The sequence below is a fragment of the Canis lupus genome, chromosome 20 (assembly GCF_048164855.1).
Source record: "Canis lupus baileyi chromosome 20, mCanLup2.hap1, whole genome shotgun sequence".
NCBI classification, from domain to species: domain Eukaryota; kingdom Metazoa; phylum Chordata; class Mammalia; order Carnivora; family Canidae; genus Canis; species Canis lupus.
This window is the reverse complement of record NC_132857.1, coordinates 57992403-58018581: the sequence shown is the minus strand read 5'-3', so window position 1 is coordinate 58018581 and position 26179 is coordinate 57992403. Positions and strand designations below refer to the sequence as shown.

At 37.2% G+C, this 26179-nt stretch overlaps 1 protein-coding gene across 24 annotated transcripts in view; it reads left to right on the top strand.

The window, feature by feature from the left end:
• The window catches only part of NEB (nebulin), a 200919-nt gene that overhangs the window by 76035 nt on the left and 98705 nt on the right, over positions 1-26179 (top strand). For all 24 annotated transcript variants that reach the window (XM_072789183.1, XM_072789189.1, XM_072789188.1 and 21 more), the window contains exons 56-76: positions 271-378; positions 737-1048; positions 1502-1705; positions 2194-2298; positions 2385-2492; positions 3459-3770; positions 4063-4266; positions 4696-4800; positions 7833-7940; positions 9437-9748; positions 12014-12217; positions 12957-13061; positions 14528-14635; positions 15858-16169; positions 16486-16689; positions 17369-17473; positions 21443-21550; positions 22566-22877; positions 24264-24467; positions 24943-25047; positions 25980-26087. In XM_072789183.1, the coding sequence (XP_072645284.1) occupies positions 271-378; positions 737-1048; positions 1502-1705; positions 2194-2298; positions 2385-2492; positions 3459-3770; positions 4063-4266; positions 4696-4800; positions 7833-7940; positions 9437-9748; positions 12014-12217; positions 12957-13061; positions 14528-14635; positions 15858-16169; positions 16486-16689; positions 17369-17473; positions 21443-21550; positions 22566-22877; positions 24264-24467; positions 24943-25047; positions 25980-26087 (3753 nt within the window). The remainder of the gene's footprint in view (positions 1-270; positions 379-736; positions 1049-1501; positions 1706-2193; positions 2299-2384; positions 2493-3458; positions 3771-4062; positions 4267-4695; positions 4801-7832; positions 7941-9436; positions 9749-12013; positions 12218-12956; positions 13062-14527; positions 14636-15857; positions 16170-16485; positions 16690-17368; positions 17474-21442; positions 21551-22565; positions 22878-24263; positions 24468-24942; positions 25048-25979; positions 26088-26179) is intronic.

Here is a 26179-nt window from a genome sequence, read left to right as displayed (position 1 = left end):
ATCATTTCTCTATCAATTTACTTCTGCCTCATTCTCATAAGTATTTGGGAAGAGCTGAAATTTAATTTTGTTGATTTGGGTAATCGAAGAGTTTTAAAGTTTGAAATAGGATCATTAGCAATCAATGGGCATAACTTCCAATTACATCTGACTATTCTAGAGCAGATACTATTTTCAGGGACTCTTAAAATATTTAGCACATTGCATTCATTATGCTGCAGTTGTTTATGGAAAACAGTTTTTCACAAAGTGATCTTCATCTCTTAACAGAAAATCTATCGAATGGGTTACGAAGAATTGAAGAAAAAAGGTTACGATCTTCCCCTTGATGCCATACCAATCAAAGCGGCAAAAGCATCCCGAGAAATTGCCAGTGAAGTAAGACTTTATCCGCTATTTATATTGATTTGATTGCAATTTGTCACTTTAAAGCAGTTTCAATTTAACCTTAAATTGAATAAAATTTTCCAAGGCATAACAAATCAAAACAGAGTGAAATGACCCCAAAGATGTAATGTGGGATGAGGATAAACTCAAGGTATTTGTAGCTGTAGCTAGAATTCGTATGAAATGTATTATGTATGAAATTTGTACCTGGAGTTAGTTTTAAATCTTTCCTATCAAAAAAATTAAATTTGTGGCTCTCTAGGCTTTGAGAAATATGGGGAGTTAATGTGTTTTGCAATTGCAACATGAGTTAATCTTGAAAGGAACAAGACATATTTTTTTCCTTCAGTACAAGTACAAGGAAGGCTTTCGGAAGCAGCTTGGCCACCACATCGGAGCCCGAAACATCGAGGATGACCCCAAGATGATGTGGTCCATGCATGTGGCCAAGATCCAGAGTGACAGGGAGTACAAGAAGGACTTTGAGAAGTGGAAGACCAAGTTCAGCAGCCCCGTGGACATGCTGGACTTGGTCCTGGCCAAGAAGTGCCAGACCTTAGTCAGTGACATAGACTATAAGAACTACCTGCACCAGTGGACGTGCCTGCCTGACCAGAACGATGTCACCCATGCTCGACATGCCTACGACCTCCAGAGCGATGTGAGTCTAAGATTTTCCTTTGGCCAACTAAACACCATGTCTGCTTTCCTAAGAAGCAAATTTTCCCTAAAGTAACCAGAGTTGAGTTTACACTACTGAATTCTATGTCCCTAAATTAATGCCCATGCCCTATCCAGTCCCCCGAATATCTGGAGGCACCATTATCCCACAGAGAAAGAGCAAAGTCCCGATTGCTTTGATGAAAGCTCCTAATATGCTGATCTAGAAGAGTTGGGCCATTCTCTATGTGCTGTTTTCTAAAATAAAAGGTTTTCCAACATATGCTTCTAATTTAAATATTCATCAATTCACAACACATACCAAAATTTGTAAATTTCCCAAGAACTCAAGCCTTAAAATACACAGTATAGTAAAATATATAATACGTAATTTTATTTCTTTAGGGGGATATCATTATGCTTATGTTAAGTGGTTTGTCACCTATAATTTCAGAATTTGTACAAGTCTGACCTTCAGTGGCTAAGAGGCATTGGCTGGTTACCTAGTGGCTCCCTTGAGGATGAGAAGAACAAGAGAGCTACCCAGATTTTGAGTGATCACGTTTACCGTCAGCACCCAGATAAATTCAAGTTTTCTAGCCTTATGGACTCCATCCCAATGGTTTTGGCAAAAAACAATGCTATTACCATGAACCATGTAAGTCTTGTCTTTACTTGAAGGGGGTACTTATGTATGTGTATGTGTATATGTGTGTAAACATGGACAGCTATTTCTATAAAAAGAAAAATCTATATAATTCTTTTGCTTGGTATTAAAGTGGTTTTTTTTTTAAGATTTATTTATTTATTCAGAGAGAGAGAGAGACAGAGACACAGACAGAGGGAGAAGCAGGCTCCATGCAGGAAGCCTGACATGGGACTCGATCCCAGGTCTCCAGGATCATGCCCTAGGCTGCAGGCGGCGCTAAACCGCTGCACCACCAGGGCTGGCCTTAAAGTGGTTTCTTAAGTAAGGGCTGTGCTCTTACTGATATGAGACATCTAGACCTGAAGGTGTCAGAAATACAGAGCAGACTATATTCTCATTAAAAACCAGATTATTAAAAAAAAAGAACCAGATTATTTTTATGTGTCTATTCATTACTCATTACTAGCCTGTATTAATCACTTCTTTGTTTGTTTTAGCGCCTTTATACAGAAGCTTGGGATAAAGATAAAACCACTGTCCACATTATGCCAGATACCCCTGAAGTTTTACTAGCTAAACAAAACAAAATAAATTACAGTGAGGTAAGCAGTATATTCGTGGTGCATGATATATTTTACTTACACTGCAGTTTATAAATGAAACTTAGGATAATTTATGTCTATTTCAGAAACTATATAAACTTGGCCTAGAAGAAGCCAAGAAGAAAGGCTATGATATGCGGCTGGATGCCATTCCCATCAGGGCAGCCAAGGCCTCCAGAGACATTGCAAGTGAAGTAAGTGCACCTAAAAAGTTCTTTGACTCAAAGATTTCTTTCTGTCTCCTGGTTATATAGCATGGCAAGAAAGCCATGAGGTTAAAGTTCTTGCTCACAGTCTTTTTTCCAAGTAAATAGTTTAAAATAATGGTAATAAAATTCTCAACACAGAGCTATGGTTGAGTCCATAATAACACGCATTTCTAAATATTGGCCATTTCTTGCTGAATGAAAGCACTGGATACTTGACTATAGTTCAGACATCCTTTGGGCTTTTCCACATGATATATTCTTACATACAATTGAACCCATTGTAGGATTCCTTCAAAACTAACCTGTGCCTTATGAGCCAGGGAACCTACAAGGGCTGAATGAATAGGAAATGTTTTTCATAGTCCAAGCATCTACATGTACTATATGTTTGTTTCTGCATCTGGTGATTGGTTGCCAATATTTATCTTTTTTAAGTGATGGCTTTGCTTACATTTCTAGGAACTTTTATCCTTCTATTTTATTAGTCCATGAAGTCAAAAATATATTTTTATTTTCAAAATATGAGAAGTAACCATCATAATTTAAAATAAATGGTCAACAATCACAGAAACGTTAAAAGTATTAACATATACCAATATAACATGTAAGACCTGCCATTAAAATTCATATTTGTAAAAAAAAAATTCATATTCGTAGAGAATATTTAAGGACACAGAAGAATGCTTATATAATACTTAGAAAAAGCAGGTCCTATTTTAATTTTATTTTGTCACACACACTATAAAAAGCAGTTATATGGTGGTTATCACTGAATAATAGAATAATGTCTTTAGTTTTTGTATACATATATATTTGTTTTTTAAGTGGTTTACAAAGTACACATATTTATATACAGGAGAAAATTAGTGTATTTTTAATGAATAGAAAAATTGGGACCTTGTAGTTTCTTTTACTAAAAACTAAAAGAGTTGATTATCTTTCTTCTTCTAGTACAAGTACAAAGAAGGCTATCGTAAGCAGCTTGGCCATCACATTGGTGCCCGAGCGATACATGATGACCCCAAGATGATGTGGTCCATGCATGTGGCCAAGGTCCAGAGTGACAGGGAGTACAAGAAGGACTTCGAGAAGTGGAAGACCAAGTTCAGCAGCCCCGTGGACATGCTGGACTTGGTCCTGGCCAAGAAGTGCCAGACCTTAGTCAGTGACATAGACTATAAGAACTACCTGCACCAGTGGACGTGCCTGCCTGACCAGAACGATGTCACCCATGCTCGACATGCCTACGACCTCCAGAGCGATGTGAGTACGTGAAGATCATGATGGCATGCAAAGGTAGGAAATCAGTGAACTAATTCCTCTTGGAGAAGGTAGCAATAGGTGGCACCAAGCTTATCAGCCCCTGCAAGGTAGGAATGGCATTTCTTCTTTCCTTGGGAGTATTAATTAACTTTCCAGGCCAGAAAGGAATATTGTCTCATATACTGCCTGTCCATCAAACTGTGTTTTTAAGAGTGTTTTTTGTTTCATATCTTTTAAATGAAACGTTTTCCTAATGCAGAGATAAATATTTATTGACTATTTGTCTCAACAGAATATGTACAAGTCAGATCTGCAGTGGTTGAGAGGCATCGGCTGGGTTCCTATTGGCTCTTTGGATGTGGAAAAATGCAAAAGAGCAACTGAAATTTTGAGTGATAAAATCTATCGCCAGCCTCCAGACAAATTCAAATTTACCAGTGTGACTGATTCTTTGGAACAAGTGTTAGCCAAGAATAACACCATCACGATGAACAAGGTGAGGCTTCAAAATTCAGAGAACCATGGTAGGACAGCCAAATCAAAAAGAAGCATAATCAAAGAAAGAAAGCAAGCATTGAGCAACAAAAGACGTCTATCTATCTACCCATATATATGTGTCGCTTATATTTAATATTTGCTTTAGTAATTATTTCATAGTTTTGATACAATAGTATATTTTAATGGAAAATCATCTTTATATATAAAAGATGCCCTCAATTTCCTTTTGTTAACATACACTTCAGATTATCATAAGGTACTAAATGTGTTTTATGAACTAATTACTTGAAGATGTGTCTACCATACATAATGTGGATAAAATGTATAACCTTTTGTTATTTGTTTATAAAATTTTGGTGGCCCTGAAATTCTTATTAATTATAAAACTGAATTTTTTTCTGATGACATGTTATATATTCTTTGATAGCGTTTATACACAGAAGCCTGGGACAAAGACAAGACCCAGGTCCACATCATGCCAGACACACCAGAAATTATGTTGGCAAGAATGAACAAAATCAACTACAGTGAGGTAGGAACAGATGCTAATTCTATGAAGTTTGCATGCCATTTCTTATTTCAGCTAATCTGTCCCAGGTGATGTAAGACTACATAACAACTTCATAGAGGATCTTTTTTCTTGCTCCATGTGACTAGTAACTCGTGCATTTCTCAATCCTCATCCTAAACATCAAACTTTAATTCAAATTATCACTTATGAAGTGAAAGATATGTGAACTCTAATGATTTAAGTGGTAATCATAAGATGGATCAGACCTTTTCCTTTTAGCAATTTTTAAAGTTAGGAAATTAGCAATAGAATAATCTTCTATTCGTGTCTTCTCCTTATGCTGTATTGCTGTGCTAGATATATTTTCCATGTGTGATTTTTCTCAAATTGTGGTTTAAAGTCATGATTTAAGATTTTTTAATGTATAAAATTAAGTCAAGGACTAAAATTACAGTATTATCAGTAAGACAGAAAAAGAGAGAGAGAGGACCCCTCCAGGGTATGTATTAGCAAGCCCATTCCTTCTTACTTTCTGTGAGCATCAGGCCGTATACCCCCATGTCAGAACCATGAATGGTTAGGCGGAAAGGTCAGCCTCTCTTCTAGTGCAAGCGTCCCCACCCAACAGGTTGTCATCCTACCTTTGTGTTCTCATTCACAAGGAGTTTAAATCAGCCCATTTCTGGAAAATTCCATGAGAAGATGCTTCTGATATAGAGTTCTCTCTGCAGACTTATATAGTCCTCTGAGGCAGTGCAAAACCAGTCTCTGCCAACTCTGGAGATGAGGGTAGCTACTGTGGTGCCTCCCCTGCCTTCTCGTCCCAGCATCTCTTTCTGATCCAGACAATCCCCAGTTCCAGGCCATTCGTCACATGACCTCCCTGCTAGAATATGACCCTCCAAACCAAACAAGATCCTGCAAGTGTAGAATACAGTTGACATCTTTCCTCTTCTGGACATACGACCTCCCATTTCGGCACTCAGTGCCTCAGAGCACACGGGCAGCTCTGTCGCCGCTGGGAGACATGGAACTTAGGATCACCTCAAACCCTAAGACATTTTACATGGGCTTAAGCTAGGTTTCCTCTCTCCTGCATTTATACATTTGGCAGCTTAAATTCAGTTTAAAATCCTGATGATGAAGAAAAAAAAATTGTTTAAAATCAGCTCAGGGATCCCTGGGTGGCTCAGTGGTTGAGCGTCTGCCTTTGGCTCAGGGTGTGATCCTGGGGTCCTGGGATCGAGTCCTGCATCGGGGCCTGCTTCTCCCCCTGCCTGTGTGTATGTGTGTCTCTCTCTGTGTGTCTCTCATGAATAAAAAAAAAATAAAATCTTTAAAAAATATATTAAAATCAGTTCAAAGAGTAACCTTTATCTCTACAATTTCTTCTTCCTAGATAGATTAAGCGTATTTAACTGTGTGGAGATTTTTGTGAACCTGATTTTTCTGTCAGTTGGTATATTAGTTATTTCTCCCAGCTTTGTGCTACCAGCAAAGAAAATACCGTTTCTTTGAAAGTATAAGTCAGCAGCATATAACTCTTATATAACTTAGAGAATTTAGCTAGATGAGCCACCATCTTAAGTTTGGTGAGTGCAAACTATAATTTTAGCACTCCTATAACTCATAATTGTCCCTAAACACAAAAATCAAGTCCCACTTGCAAAGCTAAAAGGATTGAATTTTTTAGCTAAACCTATAATATAGATCCTGTATATTTATAGGAAAGCATGGACTGTGTATGCAGGAATTTCAGGAGACAAAGAGCCTCTCTATCTGACTGCTCAGCAGTTCTGGAATTCTGGACTCTATTTGCTGCAAAAGCTCAAATACTGTAATTGGTTCAAAGAGACCCAGGGATAATGCCCTGAACTGAGGTTCTAACCTGCCTGGTCTGCGTTCTCTGTCTCTCAGCTTAGTTCAGTGCTTTTGTATTTTTTTTTCTTCATTTGGGATAGGAAGGTAAAATGCAAGTTTGATTATGTCACTCTTCCTCAAAGATTATTATTGGTTTCCTATTTCCTGTGAAATTAAACAAAATTGTTCAGCAACAAGACTTTGGTCCATCTCCAGATTCTTTTCAGTCCTTTCCTGCCACTTGTCCTTGGCACTGCTCCCCTCTTCCTTTGACACACCTGCACCTTCACTCCCTTGTGGTTTGATTCATGCAACTCCCTCAGGCCTTGACTGCCATTGCACTCTACTGAAACCATACTAATCACTCACGGTCCAGGGCAAAAATTAGTCCCTCTACACAAACTCTCCTGATTCTTAATTCATAATTACTGCTTCCCGGAGCTCTTGGTTAATAATACGATTAAACCACCTCTCGTGGTTTGACTTTTTGGTAGCTTGGTCTGTAGGTCACCAGTCTTTTTGTCAATTCCCGTAGGAACCTTGACAATGGAAGACGTCTCATACTCATCTTTGATTTCCAAGTACCCAGCATAGTCACAGCACACAGTCAGTGCAGAATAAATGTGGATTGAATTAGCTTCCATGATCAACAGTTAATCAAGTCTTTCCCTCTTATCCACATTTTGCCATGGTAGACCCTTGTGTTTCAACTTAATATTTTAGTTCTCTTCAAAACTTATTCATAGTTCTAAGAAATCTTGAAACAGTGGATAATACCTATGTTTATTTTTTCTTTTTTTTTTTTTTAGATTTTTATTTATTCATGAGAGAGACACAGGCGCAGAGATATAGGCAGAGAAGCAGGCTTCATGCAGGGAGCCTGATGTGGGACTCGATCCTGGGACTCCAGGATCACGCCCTGAACCAAAGGCAGATGCTCAACCGCTGAGCCACCCAGCTGTCCCAATACCTATGTTTAGTTAGTTCAACCTAATTGTTAAAAATAAAGCTGCAATGTTCTCTATATGCATCATTTTTAAGTCTTCAGCAAACAGTGCAAAGGCTTAGAACTCTGAGATTATTATAGGCACCCTACCTGTGTTGAACTTAGTGAATTATCTTAGTCCCCTGTGGGTTTTTGGATATGAATGTCAACATCTATGTATATTTACATATTTTCTGCCCAAACTTAGAGTCTGTATAAACTCGCCAATGAAGAAGCAAAGAAGAGAGGCTATGACCTGCGAGTTGATGCCATCCCAATCGTGGCTGCCAAGGCCTCCAGGGACATCGCCAGTGATGTGAGTTCCGGTGTCACCCCAAATATATAATCAGGCTGATGTGACGTTTTCACTGAACTAAATCTTCAAAAAGAACTTTCCTCACCCTTTGGAAATATGTCCTAATGTATTTATGTGGGATTTTTCGAAAATCTAGAAAAATCTTTTTCGATGTTCATACAAGGGGTTTATAACCTTTAGGACACAGTATCTTCAATGAAAACTAACCCACCAAAAACAGAGAAAGATCCATTCACATGGAAATGTTTAGAGCATATCTGTAGGGTTGGAGATAGAGTAATCATCAAAATGCTTCTAGAAAGTAGAATGTACAATATTCACAAAATTAATGACACTTGCTATTATAATTCATCTAAGATTATGAAAAGAAGGCAGTGGATCAGTATCAGAGGTGGCTACTAGCCCAAGATTGTGCCCTTAATAACAGCTCCTGGCTCTCTAGCACAGAAGATTCTTGAGGAACAGACCACTGCTCTAAAAATCAAGGGCCTAATATTTGGGAATATGGTAACACTGCCCTTTATATTGTGTTAGTGACTTAGTTTATATATGTTGGACCTTCCCTACAAATGGCTTTGTCAACAATTATAAATAAGAATCATAACTAGAAAGTATTGAGAATTCTGTGCTAAGAGCTTGACATGTGTTATACTTCATAATTATCCTAGGATGTAAGTGTTGTCATTATCCCTGTTTTATGGATAGCTTAAGCAACTTGTCTAAAATCAAACTCTTTGCATCTGGTAGAATTGAAACTCCAGACAACCTCATTCCTTCCCACTGTACCATATTGCCTCCCGATGACCCATCTGTACTTTTCATACTTAGTTATCTTTGAGACTAGAGGCACGTATTTGGAATAACTGGCTCAGATCCCAGGACAACATCATTGGACATAGAATAGTAAAAACATTCTTGGTCTATGCAGGTGTAGAACCTATGAGTTTTTTGGAGCATGCTCTACCCAATCGGACTGCTATGTCAGTTTTAGTAGTAAACTAATACCAGTATTATGTTGGTATACTAATAGTATGCTATTAGTTCATAGTAGTATAATAACTAGTATACTAATACTAAACAAGGTCCTAGGCCCTAGAGTACTACATCCTTACAGGAACCAGACATTCATTTTATGGCTTATTAAACATGCCATGTCACCAAGTACATCTCTTTCCTGACCTACTTTTAGTACCTAAAATTCATTTCTCCAAATTCCTATGTTCAAACGGCCTCTCCTTATTGTGGGCAACACCTTCCTCCAGAATTATTCCTGATCACTAGGCCAAAAGTGATTTGGAATATGAACTACAACTATACAGACTCCATCTATTTTCTTAGCTCTAGAAGCTTCGAGGGTAAAGGTCAAGATACTAGCTTGAGTTAGTGTTTATTAGCAAAAGTTAACTTACAACTTTGATGTAAGAAAGGTGATTTTGTACAGATTTTGACCTCCAAGGGCTTCTAATAAAAACCTGATTTGTGTGTTTTCATCTCAGTACAAATACAAAGATGGTTACCGAAAGCAGGTTGGCCACCACATCGGAGCCCGAAACATCGAGGATGACCCCAAGATGATGTGGTCCATGCATGTGGCCAAGATCCAGAGTGACAGGGAGTACAAGAAGGACTTTGAGAAGTGGAAGACCAAGTTCAGCAGCCCCGTGGACATGCTGGGGGTGGTCCTGGCCAAGAATTGCCAGACCTTAGTCAGTGACATAGACTATAAGAACTTCCTGCACCAATGGACGTGCCTGCCTGACCAGAACGATGTCATCCACGCTCGGCAGGCCTATGACCTCCAGAGCGATGTGAGTACAGCATCTATGAAAGAGTTGTGTTCAGAAATTAAACTATATAAAAGTTTTCCTTTATTTGCAACCCAACTGGCCCAATTAAGTTAGGATTTATTGATCAGTGCATGAGATTTCAATCAGAATATACTTTGATTGCTTTATCATGAATATGTTTAATAGGCTTGATAAGGAAAGGAAGTTTACAGACTGGATTTGGTCCTATAAAAACAAAACTGGACTTAAGCAATGTTCGAATTCAGAGTCCACCAGATGGAGACATTTTCTTTTATTCTTTTAGGGGGCTAGAAACCACACATTTTTATTTTTAAAAAAAATTACTCTGAATTTTGTTTTTAGCTTCTTTGCAAACCAAATGAGGTTATAATTAGCATTCTGATGCCTACTACAATGCTAATTGTTATTCTTATGAAATAAAAGAAGTTGCTATGTTTAGGGTCAGTTCACTGGCCTCTTCTCTTAGCATGGCTCTCGGTCGAGGGGTCACATGGTAATGACAGACCCTAGGAGCTAGTGCACCTGCTTTTGATATCAAATATGGGTGTGAGAAGCACATTTCCTCCAGCACATAGTTTATAAACATTTGAAGGGATTATTAAGCATTAGAGGATTTTAGAGAATAAAATAAGTCAATAATAATTATACAGATAGCTGTATTGGAAACTGTACAGCCCACCTGTGGAAATGCCGACACTTATTCTGTAGTTTTTGACATACAGAACCCTGTTTTGCAATTGTGTCCAAAAAGAAAGGCTTTGCCTGCACATGAAAGAAAGCTAAAATGGCTAGTGTCGCCCATGGAGTGACAGCATTGACAGACTGCTTGCATCTATTTGTTGAGTGCCTTTTCAAGATCTCTTCCCCAACATTGTGATATACAGTCTTAATGGTTATTTGAAAGTTAACAGTCTTTTGAAAGTTAAGAAGCACTCCAGAGATATAAAAGGCTATTGTTCTCATTCTTACTGTTGTTATTTAGGGGGCAAGTAGCAGTCAGCATAGGGTAATTCCAAAAGGCTTTTTGTCTAGACTGCAAAATAGCAGTTTCTATTTTCTACTTAATGGATGTTATGGGTAAAATCCCTCAAATGAGCTGGGCAAAGGTCCAATTCCTTTGTTGTGAGGTAGTTATGAGTACTTAATAGGTTCACAAAAATCCATAGCAGAAAAATGATTTAAAATAAATCACAATGTTATAACCATATTTTGGCAAATGGAACTCCAATAAGAAAATAAAAACATAATAAATCACAAGAAGGACACCTGGGGTGCTCAGTTGTTGAGCATCTATCTTTGACTCAGGTCATGATCCTGGGGTCCTTGAATTGAGTCCCACATTGGGCTCTCCACAGGAAGCCTGCTTCTCCCTCTGCCTGTGTTTCTGCCCCTCCTTCCCTCTCCCTCTCTCTCTCTCTCTCTCTCTCATGAATAAATAAAATCTTAAAAAAAATAATTAAATCACAAGAGAAAGGTATGGAAAGACAATTCTGGAAAGCAGTCAATCTTCTGGTCTTGAGCACTTGGTGGGAAAAGAGCACTTGGGGCTTTGGACCAATGGACATGGGTGTTTAATGCCCTGAGCCTTGGACAGTGTTAAGGCCATGAAAGGTCTGCCTCAGTGCTTCAGCGATTCTCATCATTATTATATCTCAACTTCTTTTTCTGTTTATTCTTAAAGAGCATTACGGATATTTTGAAAGATAAAAAAAAACAGAAGACAATAAAACCCAACAGAATACAACCCTTGAGAGAGCCCACTCCTGTTCATGTAATTTATCCACATACCTCATTTCTTGTTTTTGTTTTTTCTTTGTGTAATATTAGTGATATTTCTATGAGTGTCCAATTCTTTAAAATATGGCTTTTAAAAGCTACAGAGGATTTCATTTGACTAGGCCTAACAGTTACCACTAGCGTGCTGTTGGACGTATCTGTGGTTTCTCCCACTCTGGATTGGCATTGTTTCCCTGCACACACGGACAGTATAAGAATATTCACTGAACTGACCAACTGAAGGTATCAGATTATTCCTCTCCTTACAACCAGAAACGTATGGTCATTTTTTGTTATGGTTACGAGACATTTCTGGGTCATTTTTTAATATAGTTGCCCTTTCAGTCTGCCTAACACAGATGAGCTGATTTTCTATGAAAACAAACAAACGACCAGTATTGTGCATCCTTACTGATTGCATTGGCCCTAAGTTTTGTGCCCTAAATCTTTTAGTCTTGCTAAAGAGTTTGACATTTTTCCTCTTGACAGAACATTTACAAATCAGATCTCCAGTGGCTGAGAGGCATTGGCTGGGTCCCCATTGAGTCTGTGGATATGGTCAAGTGCAAGAAAGCTGCAGAGATACTAAGTGACAACATCTACCGCCAGCCTCCAGACAAGCTGAAGTTTACCAGTGTGACGGATTCCCTGGAACAGGTGCTGGCCAAGAACAATGCCCTCAACATGAACAAGGTGAGCCTCAGCTGCCTCAGGCTTTTCTAAGATGCCAAAAAGACTAGTGCAGTTAAAATTATCCATTATGTGTAGGGTCACATTTAGGTTCTGAATTCCATACTTGAAATCCTCTAAATTTCTATTATTTTCAGTTTTAACCTCAATAACTAGTATCGAGTCAAACCTCAAATTAAATACCTCATATCCAAGTTTGGCTTATTTTTCCTAATTGTATTAATAAGATTTATGCTTTATTGGACTTTTTGCAATTCCTATTTCAATTTTTTTATTCAAATTTAATGTAATTAATATATACTCTATTATTAGTTTCATAGGTAGAATTTAGTGATTCCTCAGTTGCATCCAGTGCCCAGTGCTCATCACATCACATGCCTTCCTTAATGCCCATCACCCAGTTATGCCAACCTCCCACCCCCTCTTGCCCTCCAGTGACCCTCCATTTGTTTCCAAGAGTTAAGAGCCCCTTATGGTGTGCCTCCCTCTCTGTTTTCATCTTATTTTTCCTTCCCTTCCCCTATGTTCATCTGTTTTGTTTCTTAAATTCCACATAGGAGTAAAATCATAGGATATTTGTCTTTCTCTGACTGACCTATTTCACTTAGGATAATACCCTCTAGCTCCAACCACGTCATTGCAAATGGCAAGATTCCATTCTTTTTGATGGCTGAGTAGTATTCCATGATGCCTATCTATCTCACATCTTCAAATGGTTTTCTATCAACATCTTCTTTGATAGCGTCTATACACAGAGGCCTGGGACAAGGATAAGACTCAAATTCACATAATGCCTGATACTCCGGAAATCATGCTGGCAAGACAGAACAAGCTCAACTACAGTGAGGTAAGCGCAAGAGGCTCTAATGCTGCACTGACATTGTGATCACTGTTACTCTGTTTTCCTGTACTTTTGTGGAGATTCTCAGGCCTCAGCTACCATGGTGCATGTGGCTCTGTGATATGAACACTCGATCCATCCAGTCCTTCCTCTCCGAGTTGAATATCATACACTATAGGATTCTGTTGGCAAACTGGTCACTGCCATGTGGGTCAGTGGGGGCGGAGTAGTTTTTTTGGCATTTCCAAGTGGTAAGACAGCCACACAAAATAGTGCCTCAATATTTATACTGAAACACTATTTGTTTTTCACCTAAAATTCAAGTCCAACTGGACACGCTGTCTTTTTATTTCCTAAACCTGGCAAATTTACCAAGGGGGAACTGATAATGTGTACCTCTTCCCTACCTGGATTAGGAATAAAATTGAGAGGTAAAACAAAAGAGTATAAATAGAAGTTGAAAACTCACATATTTTTACCACTCAAGTTAGGTTCAAGGGTACATTTGTATGAGAACTAAATGAACCTAACTGAACCCCAGAATTAAGTTTCCATCTGGACAGAAGTCACACTAGAGGAGGGCAATCAGCTTCAGTCCGCTCAGGGGTGAGGTTGTCTTAGAGCCCAGAGAAACAGAGAAGGACACTAGGGTTACTCCTAAAGGGAGCAGGTCAAAGCTGGCAGGGAGAGGCTAGTTATCCCATTCCTACCAGCTGAAGAAATCAGTAAGTCAGTGTAGCTATTCACAAGTAGAGAGTAAGGGGGGCAGAGAAAGGCAGAAGGTCAGAGAAAAATAATTGAGCTCCTCCTTTAGAAAGAAAGCATCAGGCATGAGAAAGAAGTGTTCTCTGTTAACAGCACTGATTACTTTTTTTTTTTTAAGTAAAATGCAATTTATAGGCACATGTTTTACTAATAGGATACAGCCGAAACTTAGAAACTTAGAGTTGTGATTATAGTCCAGTTAGCTATGTTTTGGATTGTACTTCAATCTTTTTCTCATTTGTTTTTTAAATATTATAAAGTAGTACATGATTGTGAAAGATATTTTAATGAAGAAAGTCTATAAGTATATATTTTACGTATAAATGAATAATAAACATTGCTCTACATTTTTTCACTTAGAAATATGTGTAGATTGGTACATTGTCAATTGATTTATAGTATTAGATGATATTAACCTATGTTGTGCGTCATATGTCAAACTACATGATCTATATTAATCTACAATATATATAATGGATTGATCTATCAATCTCTGCTAATACCCATTGGTAGGACTCATTGATTTCCAAAGCTATATATATGGGGTTTTTTTGTTTTTGATAAGATCTAATTGATTTACTTTCAATATTGCAAGAAATTTAGGTTATTTCCAGAACCTGTCCTTTTAAAAATTATTTGGTAACTTCACTTAGCAATCTCCCAACTGTTGCTGTCAAACCTTTTAAGCTCTGACACTCTTTCTGTAGACTCTGTATAAACTTGCCAATGAAGAATCGAAGAAGAAAGGCTACGACCTACGAGTTGATGCCATCCCAATCGTGGCGGCCAAGGCCTCCAGGGACATTGCCAGTGATGTGAGTAGCGACACTATGTATTTATGTGGCTGGATGGAAGTGAGGGAATGATCATCATCATAGCAGGGAAATGCATCTGGGTGCCAATTAAAGCATATTTATTGTGCTTTGAATGAAGAAAAAAAAGGTTTTCATTAGAGAAAGCTCTTTCATATTTATAACTCCAAACAACTTTTATATTCATGTCCCATAGGTGGAGAGGGTATCCTAAACTTCAGTATAAAATTGAATTTAAATCTATAGTTGTTCATATCTACAATTATGAGACATTCATCTCCATATTTTGAGCACATAACTTATAAAGAAATGAGAAAATACCAGAAGACTTTAAAAAAGTAACTTGGTTACATGTGTTGGCTCAACATCAGAAAAAGACCTGGTTTAGCCAGGTCTAGGAAAATGTACCTTTCCCTGAAAGTGTTTTGGATATTTCCCAACTCTTTCTTTGGAAAATTACCCTAAGTGTTTCCTTTTGAGTTCTTTTTAAATGAAAACAGAAAAACAAAGACAACCAAAAACAATAAAATGGTTGATTCTGATTTCTCTTTCTGCTGTCTCTGAAAGAAATGGGTCCTTTGGTGAAGAAATTCAAACTTCCATAAATATGTGTAAGGATTTGTGTATTGTCCAAAGTGAAAAGAGAATATCCAATCAGCAGTTACCACCACCACCACCAAGATGCTTTCTTGTAGTTATATAATCTGTTTTCTCACTCAATCCCAGGAAACCCAAACCAAATTTGATCTCCAACAGAGCAGAGTATGCAGGATAGAAAACACAAGCCAGTCCATTTTAGGGAGTCACGTGACCCAGTGAAAGTTAACAGAGCGAGCATTGGGAGACCTGAGGGATGGGGGTGGGGGGACAGGTCCTATGGTGCCTGTGGACTGGGTAGTAGCATTCTCAAAATCATATGGAAAATTTCTAGGTTAGTGATTTCACTGGCCAAGATGGAGAAAAGGGAATATACTGTTGTGATTGATTTTCTGGAAGTGTTGCTGCCTTTATTTCCAGGGACTTAATATCTGCAAACCATAGAACTATGTAGTTTGGCCTGTTTTCCCATTCGAGTACTGCTGTGAAGTCAAATCAGAGTTTAGGATGAGGAGATAAGTTGATATTTGGATGATTCCAAATTTAAAATCATGATGTTTTAAACTAATAAGATTTTTAGCCCTCTCTATTCATGTTTGTTTTTTTAAAATGACTACTTTTATTTCAGTACAAATACAAAGATGGTTACCGAAAGCAGCTTGGCCACCACATCGGAGCCCGAAACATCGAGGATGACCCCAAGATGATGTGGTCCATGCATGTGGCCAAGATCCAGAGTGACAGGGAGTACAAGAAGGACTTTGAGAAGTGGAAGACCAAGTTCAGCAGCCCCGTGGACATGCTGGGGGTGGTCCTGGCCAAGAAGTGCCAGACCTTAGTCAGTGACATAGACTATAAGAACTTCCTGCACCAGTGGACGTGCCTGCCTGACCAGAACGATGTCATCCACGCTCGGAAGGCCTATGACCTCCAGAGTGACGTGAGTGCTAGAACCCATTATGCACCACTGGTGACCGTGCTTATGATAGTAATACACAGTGATACATAGATAATGGGCTAGCATTAGGTGGAGCCCTCAGAATTAATAACATTTTTTCTCACTGCCTCTCATTCACTGTGCCTTACTTTTAGACAGAATATAATGCCATGAAGCTATATCTAATTGTGCTTAATATTTTCAAAGACATAGATATGATGTTTGGCTATTAAAGTTTTACAGTTTTTTCTTTCATTTTTTTAAAATCAAGTGTCATAACAGGTAAAGTAAGACTTGCTTTTGTGTTTGATCTTACCAGAACATTTACAAGTCAGATCTCCAGTGGCTGAGAGGCATTGGCTGGGTCCCCATTGAGTCTGTGGATATGGTCAAGTGCAAGAAAGCTGCAGAGATACTGAGTGACAACATCTACCGCCAGCCTCCAGACAAGCTGAAGTTTACCAGTGTGACGGATTCCCTGGAACAGGTGCTGGCCAAGAACAATGCCCTCAACATGAACAAGGTGAGCCCCCAGTTTGGGGGAAACTAAAACGGAACCATATATCCTTGAGGATATCTATGGTTACCTTAGTCTTTTTTATTTTATCAACTTGCCATATTGTGTTTAGTGATTTGGTTGCATTCTCTATTCGGTTACATCAGTATTCCAAAAATGTATGTGGGAATTTCTGCTTTGACATCTCTGTGAAATAGCCAGAGTTACGAATAGGACAGATTTTTGGAGTTCATCTTGTTTGCAGCCAATGAGAGTCATACGTGATTTGATATTAATGTTTCTTCTTTGTTGGGACTTATCTAAGTGAGAATAAAACAAACAAGTCAGATGCAAATCTCCATAACATTTATCAAAAAAGAAATCTGGAGGTGGTGGATCCAGTTACATTTGCAGTTAATAAACAACAAACAAAACCATGGGAAGAATTTAAGGTAGCCACAGTACATCGGGATAGGTGTATATGCTTGGAAAATACTTGCTTGCAATTTAATTGGAGGTGATCCATGTTTTTATTTAGTAACAATAAAAGTATCTTATAATATCAAAGAGATGGAAGAGTATTGGTACACAGCACACAGTATAGATAGTGAGGAGACTGCCTTTCAACTTTGTCTTGTTCTTTAAATTAGAAACTTCTGTTTACAACATTGTTTTTCTGATTTATTAACCTTTTTATCATTCACAGCGCTTATACACAGAAGCCTGGGACAAAGACAAGACCCAAGTCCACATCATGCCTGATACACCTGAAATTATGTTGGCAAGACAAAATAAAATAAATTATAGTGAGGTAAGACCATTTGTTTTGTTTTCTTGATCTGGCCATGTTGATTTTTTGCTGATATGGTAAAAGGTTAGAAGTCTGGATTTAATTCTCATGTGCACCAATTAGCTTAGTTTTGTTTTTTTATGCCCATCACCCTACCCTGAATATATGTGCCATCTATTAAGGAGTAGATAGATAAAAAGATACAGAAATAAATACAAAAATGTCTCCATGTCAGGAGGATAAACGAACTCAAAGCCAATTATTAATGATTGGAACTTATAACTTTAATTTTAAAATGATGATTGCTATTTACCAGATTAGTACTTCAATATATTCTGTTTTTCTTGTTACCTCATCTGTGAAATGGGATTAAAATACACATCTTGAAGAATTTTTGTGGTAACTAAATAAGGTTGTGTATGTAATATGCCCAGCATGGAGCCTGGCACAGAATAGTTGCTTAATAAACTTTAATTTCTTCCCTGTACACTCAACTTACCATGCATATTAGATTTATGTAATGTACTCAAAATAACTTGAAGTTTGTTTACAAGAACTGATATGAGAATTCTCAAATCCATCCATTTCAAAATTGCCTAAGGAAAATAAAATATATTTTTTATGTGTTATCTCTGGCTGCACTAAACTTGTCATCACATATCTTTGCAGTCCAGAAATACTGTGGCAGAAACAGCTTCTTGCCCAATTCTACTTGCCAAAGTCAGTAATTATTTGGTTTATTCAAGAAAAGCTAGATTTCCTACATGTTTGTGTGTCTTCCTTAAAAAAAAAAAAAAAAAAAATTGGAGGGACTTTTCTTCAGTTTGAGAACACTGGAAAATTAAGTACTTATTTTCAAGACTTGACCATAGTCATTCTTCTATCTTTATTAACTACTTCTGGTTATAATAATGTGACCCTAAAGAAGACAGAAGCTCATATCAAGTAACCATGACAAGTGAAATGAAGAGGATAGGATTTAAAAAAAAAAAAAAGACCCTAGGACAAGCCTGATCATAAGTATTTGATTGCCATTGGCAATTTGAGCAATTTTCTTGGCCACAGAGCTTCTCAGTTGGTTGAGCTTTTCCCAAGAAGTCTGTCTCACCCCAGACAGATGAAGTTAGTTTCTATCCAAACTGTAATAACATTTTCCCTTTTGTTGAAATTAGGTCAGATGAAGTAGATGTTTTTTGGGGTAATTTTTTTTTCAGACTGAGAGGAAATTGGGCTTTTATTTCTATAATTTTCAGCTGGATTTATTTTCTTTAGAATTATGTGAGCATGTTATTTCTTTAAGGGGTGTCTCCTAAGGATTAGATTTCAAAATGGCTCTCCTGAATTTTTTCTCAACCCAACTGGTACCTGCATTCCATACTTAGCTCAATAAATATAAACCAAAAAAACAAAGCAACCACATTTCACTTTTTTTTCCCTCTTAAATTCTCATTTACCTGTTCTAGTTCTCTTGGGTAAATAACTTACCAAACAAGCTTTAAAACATAATCTTGATGGTAACCAGTGTTCACTTCTTTGAAGCCCTGCATCTTTTTCAAATGTTGAAAGAATGATGAAATTAACCTATTTGCTTGGCTCGAGACATGAGATGATCTAAACACATTTTAAGGACAGAGACCTCCAAGGAAAAATATAATAGAGTAGCTATTTGACTCTCCAGTTCTCTAGAAATTTTTAAGAAGACAAAATGCCTTGGGATTTTATCTCAAGTGTATCAAATTTATTATTTTCACTCTAGCTTTTCCTTGTAAAATCTTATCTTGGGAAGAATGTAATTTGTCACATGTTAATAATCTACATTAAAAACACACTTCCTTCAAGGACTCTTAGGTCATTTAAAAATGGTCTCTGCATCACGTTTTAAATTCAGATCTTATTCCAGTATTTTTAATTCAATCTAACATGAGAATGGGGCATAATAATGAAGCAATTAGTTTTCATTATTTGTCACACTATTTATTTTCCTTACACTTAAAATTTTGTCTTTAGACAGCTTCAACAATGACAAAATACTAAATGTTATAAAGTAGGAAGAAAGATAAAACCCTAAAGAATTGAGGTCATTGTTGTTTTGCTCTTAAAACCATAAGTGATTTTTGTATCCTTTTCCAGAACTATCTACGGGTTCTGTGACTACATTCCTGGGGTCAATAACTTTCTTAATAGAGGAAAGGGGCGAAACTGAAATTAGGGATTAAGTTATTCCATCATAGGACCAGTCTGTCTGGGGCGGGGACAAAGATGAGCTACCTTCAAACTTCAGGGGTCTATGGGGTAACAAAATCTTTCCAGCAGGTTTTCTGGCTTGCATTTGCTTTAAGCAAATCACTTAATGTAGCTTCAGCTTCCCTAATGCTCTTCTACGTTACTCACCTGAGAGGGCCTCTGCTTTAAGGTGATATCACTTCTTTCTTAGCCACTCTTCTTTCACTTTAAAACAAAAAGCACAGATTAAAGGCCTAGAAACAGAAGAGACAGCCAAATGCCACTCATGCTCCTGAATTGGATTTTAGGAAAACAAAACAAAACAAACAAAACAAAACAAAAAAAACAATATTGCCAGAAATGACATTACTTGGACAGTTGGTGAAATTTGAATACTTCCTATCTACACATAGATCTTAAACTTCCCAAATTTAATAAAAATATCCTGGTTGTAAAAAAAAAATACATGAGCTTAAGTATATATAAAAGTGAAAGTCATGATGATTACAATGTACTCTTCATTGGTTCTTACTATTGAAATAAATATACATACCACACATACAAGAGAAAGATAAATACGGCAAAAGCGTTAATAATTGGGTAGCTGGTTCATTGTACTATTCTTAAAACTTTTCTATAGGTTTGAAATTTTTCAAACTAAGGAAAAGAGATATTTTTAAAAATTAAAACATACATTAAAATATTTAGATATTATGCATATTTTATTTCCAAAAAGAGAAAAAAAGTTAATGTGATACATGCCTGAGAGTATTAAAAAAAAAAAAAGGAAAAAACTCTGCCACACAATTTAATCTATTAATGTCCACCCAAAGCTTTTTCAGTCAAGGTACCACCAGTTCCTATAAATCACAAAAATAACATTGGGAGATACAATAATTTTTACTTTTATGTTTAAAAATCATCAAAATCCATATTTTATTATGTTTTGATTAACTAAAAATATATTAGCAATTATTTAACATTTATTTTAACATTGTATGGGATTGGTCAAAATTCCTATAGGTGGCTCACAAGCAAAAAGGCTAATGATTTCCAGTATAGATGATTTGTCTAATGCACTGGTTCTCAAACTATGTTCCAATGGAACACCTGTGCTCCACCTTCTGTGTGTATCTGTCCTATCACAGAAACCGAACAGGGGTTTTTTTTTCTAATTTACAGAAAAAAATTATCAAATATAATTTTACCATCTTTGTGCTTTCAACTCATAAATCCTTAGTACCCGCTATTCCTATGACTGCTAGCAATTTCTAGCAGTTGACAAAATGAATAGGGAACAAGTCAATATTAACAAAGATTTTAGGACCAGCAGATTATCCTCAGATCAGCACTGTTCGATTTTGCTTACGTACTCACATGGTAGTATGTATTGTTATACACTCATATTCTTTGCGAATAAAACTCCTAATGCAAATTTGGAGTTACATAAATCAACATTTCTTGATTGTTTCATGAGCAGAGCCAAGTGCTGAACAATTCAACACATTTGAAATCTATTAACATCTAAAATCTATAAGGATTTGAGTGCGAGAACTTGGAATGTTAAAACCTGCTGAATATAAAACTTCAACTTAAATACCTCAGTTAAATAGAAAGTAAAAAATATGTATATTTTTTTTTAAAAAATTGAAGTCTAAACATAGTAGTGCAGTTAGTTCTGTGTCCAGAGTAGTTGTCTTTTGACAAAAATGCATTTTTAGAGTGAAAGTGAATACTATATCTAAAAGCCACTTTTTCTTTCCTCAGAACTTCTATCGCCAGGCCATGGAAGAAGCCAAGAAAGAAGGCTATGACTTGAGAAGCGACGCCATTCCCATCGTGGCTGCCAAGGCCTCTCGGGACATTGCCAGTGATGTACGAGCTGATCAAATCCTTCCCTTTGCTACCAACAGGCCAAGCCCCCTGCACAGGGGGTCATAGCTGGAAGTCTCTGTAGTCCTCATCTGTGGAGCTGTAGTCCTCAGTCTTAACTGCCTTCATTGTACAAGCAAATAAATTGAGTATTTGAGATAGTAGGTAACCTGCCCAAGATCGTAAGCAGCATAGAGACGAGGCCTGGACTGGAATGTGGTTCTTTTGACTCTTGTCCTCTGGTCTTTGCTTAATAAGATTGAGCACCTTGATTAAAGCTAGGTAGAGAGATGTTGAGCTTCTCGTAAAACCTCATAAGCTCTCCTCAGGATACACTCAAGACAAAGATGCCAGGAGAGAAGCAGGCTTTAACAGAGCTCTCCCCCATGACTTAAGGAATGACAGAGGATAGCTAAAAAGCTATGTGTCCTTGCTTGAGGGGTCGCACAAAATCAATATTCCTTTACCCTAAGAATGAAGATCTCAGATTCCCGGACAACTTCAGTATTAATTTGAATAGTCACAAATTGTCAGTTTTTGTCGCTGGTTCTTTTTAATCATGAATTAAAAATACATAACATAAAATTTACTATCTTAACCATCTTCAAGTGTATACTTCAGCAGTGTTGTAAATGTATTCTCGCTATTGTACAGCCTTCCAGAGCTTTTCATTATGTAAAACAGCATGTGATGAAACTCCCCTAGTGTCTTTTATTTATTTATTTTTAAAGATTTTATTTATTTGAGAGAGAAAGTATGAGCATGAGGTAGGGGTCAGGGGAGAGGCAGAGACAGAAGCAGACTCCCTGCTGAGGAGGGAGCCTGACTCAGGGCTTGATCTCAGGACCCATGAGATTATGACCAGAGCCAAAGGCAGCCGCTTAACCAACTGAGCCACCCAGGTGCCTTGAAATTCCTCTAGTGTCTTAAGGGTTTCATAGCAAAGCCTCATCACAAAAAGAATGACAGGAAATAGCCCTTGGTGCTCCCTCATTATTCACCGGTTTCTCTTTTTCAGTACAAATATAAGGAAGCTTATCGTAAGCAGTTGGGTCACCACATTGGTGCCAGAGCAGTACACGACGACCCCAAGATAATGTGGTCTCTGCACATTGCCAAAGTGCAGAGTGACCGTGAGTACAAGAAAGATTTTGAGAAATACAAGACCAGGTACAGCAGCCCAGTGGACATGCTTGGTATCGTTCAGGCGAAGCAGTGCCAGATCTTGGTCAGCGATGTGGACTATAAACATCCTCTGCATGAGTGGACCTGCCTGCCTGACCAGAATGACATCATCCAAGCTCGGAAAGCTTATGACCTCCAGAGCGATGTGAGTATCCCTGAGGCTGGTTCTGCATATTAAAAACAGATCTGAGACGTGTTCTTAGGTTCTGACAAATGTCAATGGACCGGGACTTATTTGTACATATTTTTAAAGATTTTATTTATTTATTCATGAGAGACACAGAGAGGGAGAGACACGGGCAGAGGGAGAAGCAGCTCTATGCAGGGAGCCCTATGGTGGGACTCAATTCCAGGACTCCAGGATCACACCTTTAGCCAAAGGGAGATGCTCAACCGCTGAGCCACCCAGGCGTCCCTTATTTGTGTGTTTTAAACAATAAGTGATTAAATGTTTAAAAAGAGTCTCCCATGGAAATCACTACAATTTACTTCAATTTTTCTTCCCCAAAAGTCATATGTAGAAGAGGAAATCAAATATATATTAGCAATTACCTACAGGTATATTTCTTGTGATTCAGGCTTCCTTTGCATGAGTTAGATGAGACTGAGTTCTCAAAGATCTATAACTGCACATTTTTGGCTAAAGAGAACGTTGTGGGTGTGAATGGAGGTGGAAGGAGGAACAGAAGTATAGAATGCCAAGTTATTTTAATAAACATTTTATACCTACTGACAAGGAAATACTAAGATATCCTTGTCTTTTTCAAAACTAGTGATCTAATTCTTCCAAACAGCATGTACTATTGAGAAGAAAATAAAATTGAGTAATATCTAATATACTATGTTTACAACACCACATTACACACTCGATATTGTGATTTTGAAGATGGATATAAAGATGTTTTTAAAGTTCTCATTACACAAAAAAATGTAGGTATGTGTGGTGATGGATGTTAACCAAACTTACTGTGACGATCATTTCACAATATATGCATATACTGAATCATTATGTGGTGCACTTGAAACTAATAGATTACATGTCAACTATATCGCAATTTTAAAAATGCAAGAGTGTGATTTGCAGAGGTTAACATTACTACGTGTTGAAACTCACTACTATAGTTTAATTTCACCTCTTTTCCCTTAAAAAGCAAGAGGTCAAGAGGTCTTATAATTGCAACACTCACATAGCATTGGTCTGAGTTTGGGGTCTTACTGGGAGCTATTAGAGCACATTTTCCAAAGCTAAAGAAGCTCTGCTTTTGTGTAAACATCTTGTAATACCCTTGAAGGCAGGTGCCTTCTACCTTTTAGAAAAATTATTTCATCATTCTTGATACAATCCTCTGTACCAAAAAATGCTCAGGGAAAAAAAATATATTCTCAGGATTCAGTAATGCCTGTGAATGAGTGATCAGCTATGCTGGGAGCTTTATCTGTTCATCAGTACTTTTTCATTTCTCTAGTATAGGCCATTTAGTGACTATGAATCTGAAATTTTAGTGAATGTTTCTTATCCATTGATGTGCAGAATTTATACAAGTCAGACCTTGAATGGTTGAAAGGCATTGGCTGGGTTCCAATTGGTTCCGTGGATGTTGTTAAAGCCAAGAGGGCCACCGAGATACTGAGTGATACGATCTACCGTCAGCGTCCAGAAACACTGAAATTTACCAGCATAACTGACACTCCGGAGCAGGTGCTGGCAAAGAGCAATGCTATAAATATGAGTAAGGTGAGTTTTTACTCCTCACTGCTATGCTAGATAGAGGAATTCACTGTAGAAAAAGGTGAAAAACAAAACAAAAAAACCTGACCTGTTACTGAATTCCTATAATTCCTTTAGGACTTATGATACCTTTAAAAATGATTTTTCCATTATAATACCATAGTTGCTTAATAATACTTTAAGACATTAAACTATGAGAAATACCAATTTCATAATTACAGAGTTTTAATACTGTAACCCAATTACAGTTTTCCAAATGGTTAAAGAATTTAAATAAGAAACAGTAACAACTGAGTCAATGAAATAGTATACAAGTAAACTAAATACTCTAAGAACTAATAATTTACACAAAAAGTAGGAATCTATGCAACTTTAATAATTTTATTTCTACTTTTGTTAGAGGTACACATAATCAAAAAAAAAAGTCCATGAGTGCCAAAATAATTTTGCTCATCTTTTTTTTTTTCCCCCCCGCTCATAGCGCTTATATACTGAAGCCTGGGACAATGATAAGAAAACGATTCATGTCATGCCAGATACACCAGAAATCATGCTAGCCAAACTCAACAGCATAAACTACAGTGATGTGAGTAAACTATTGATCAAAAATGAACAGAAAGGCAAAAAAGAGCCATCGTAACTATTTTCTTAGTGAAATATTTCAACTAATTTATTATACATTGTCCAAACTAATGTTGGTAGAAGAGAGTTGTCTATTGATTCAATTTTGGACTATGTGGTAGGTCCATGGTGTAGACCAGCTTTTACCAACAGGATTCCAGGAAATGGAATGCTTATGGAGAAATATTTCAATAGGAATTATATTCCTAATGCCTTCCCCTCCCAACAAGTCAGTGTGAATGTCAACTCATTATTTGATTAAACAATTATTTAGCAGGCAGGTGCTGTACTGGAACCCAATGGGTTATCATGCCCTATATTATTTTGCTGCTTCAGGAATATTCTGATTACCATTTAATGTTCTTTGCAAGCATTTTCCTAGGCATCTCTTTCAGGAACAGCATTTTCATCAGGGCGATCATTCTGAAACCCTACCCAACTGATAGATCATGGTCTGTGATGATAGTCCATAGCAAAAATGAGAAAAAAAAATAAAATACATTGGATTTTTCTTAAATCCAAATATATTCAATTTGAAAATAATGTCCTTATTTTTTCTCTTTCTCTAGTATTAAGATGACCTTTCTTTTATATTAAGATGGTGAAAGTAAATAGTTATTTTTTTTCTACATGTACTTATTTGGCAAAACAAAATTTTGGCAATCACATGTTGATGTCTCCCCCAATTCTTTTTTTTAATTTAACAATCAGTGAAATCCCAAAGTTTAGAACATGTGCCTTAAAAGTCCTTAGATAATTTTGTAGGAACCCAACCCACTCTCATACTTGATTTTGTAGATTTCTTTCTATAGTTTAAATGAGGACAGGGAAGATTTAATAATAAACAGCTTTATTTTTTATGAAAGGAGTTATGATTGATGACTCTCTTTTCTACAGAAACTCTACAAACTTGCTTTGGAAGAGTCAAAGAAGGAAGGCTGTGACTTGCGTTTGGATGCCATCCCGATCCAGGCAGCCAAGGCTTCGAGAGAGATTGCTAGTGATGTAAGTTGATGTTTTTGGAAGAGGCATTTCTTACTCAAATATGTTCCCAAATGGCAGTTTTATAATTTTTCTTGCCAGAATTGTGGTTGTCC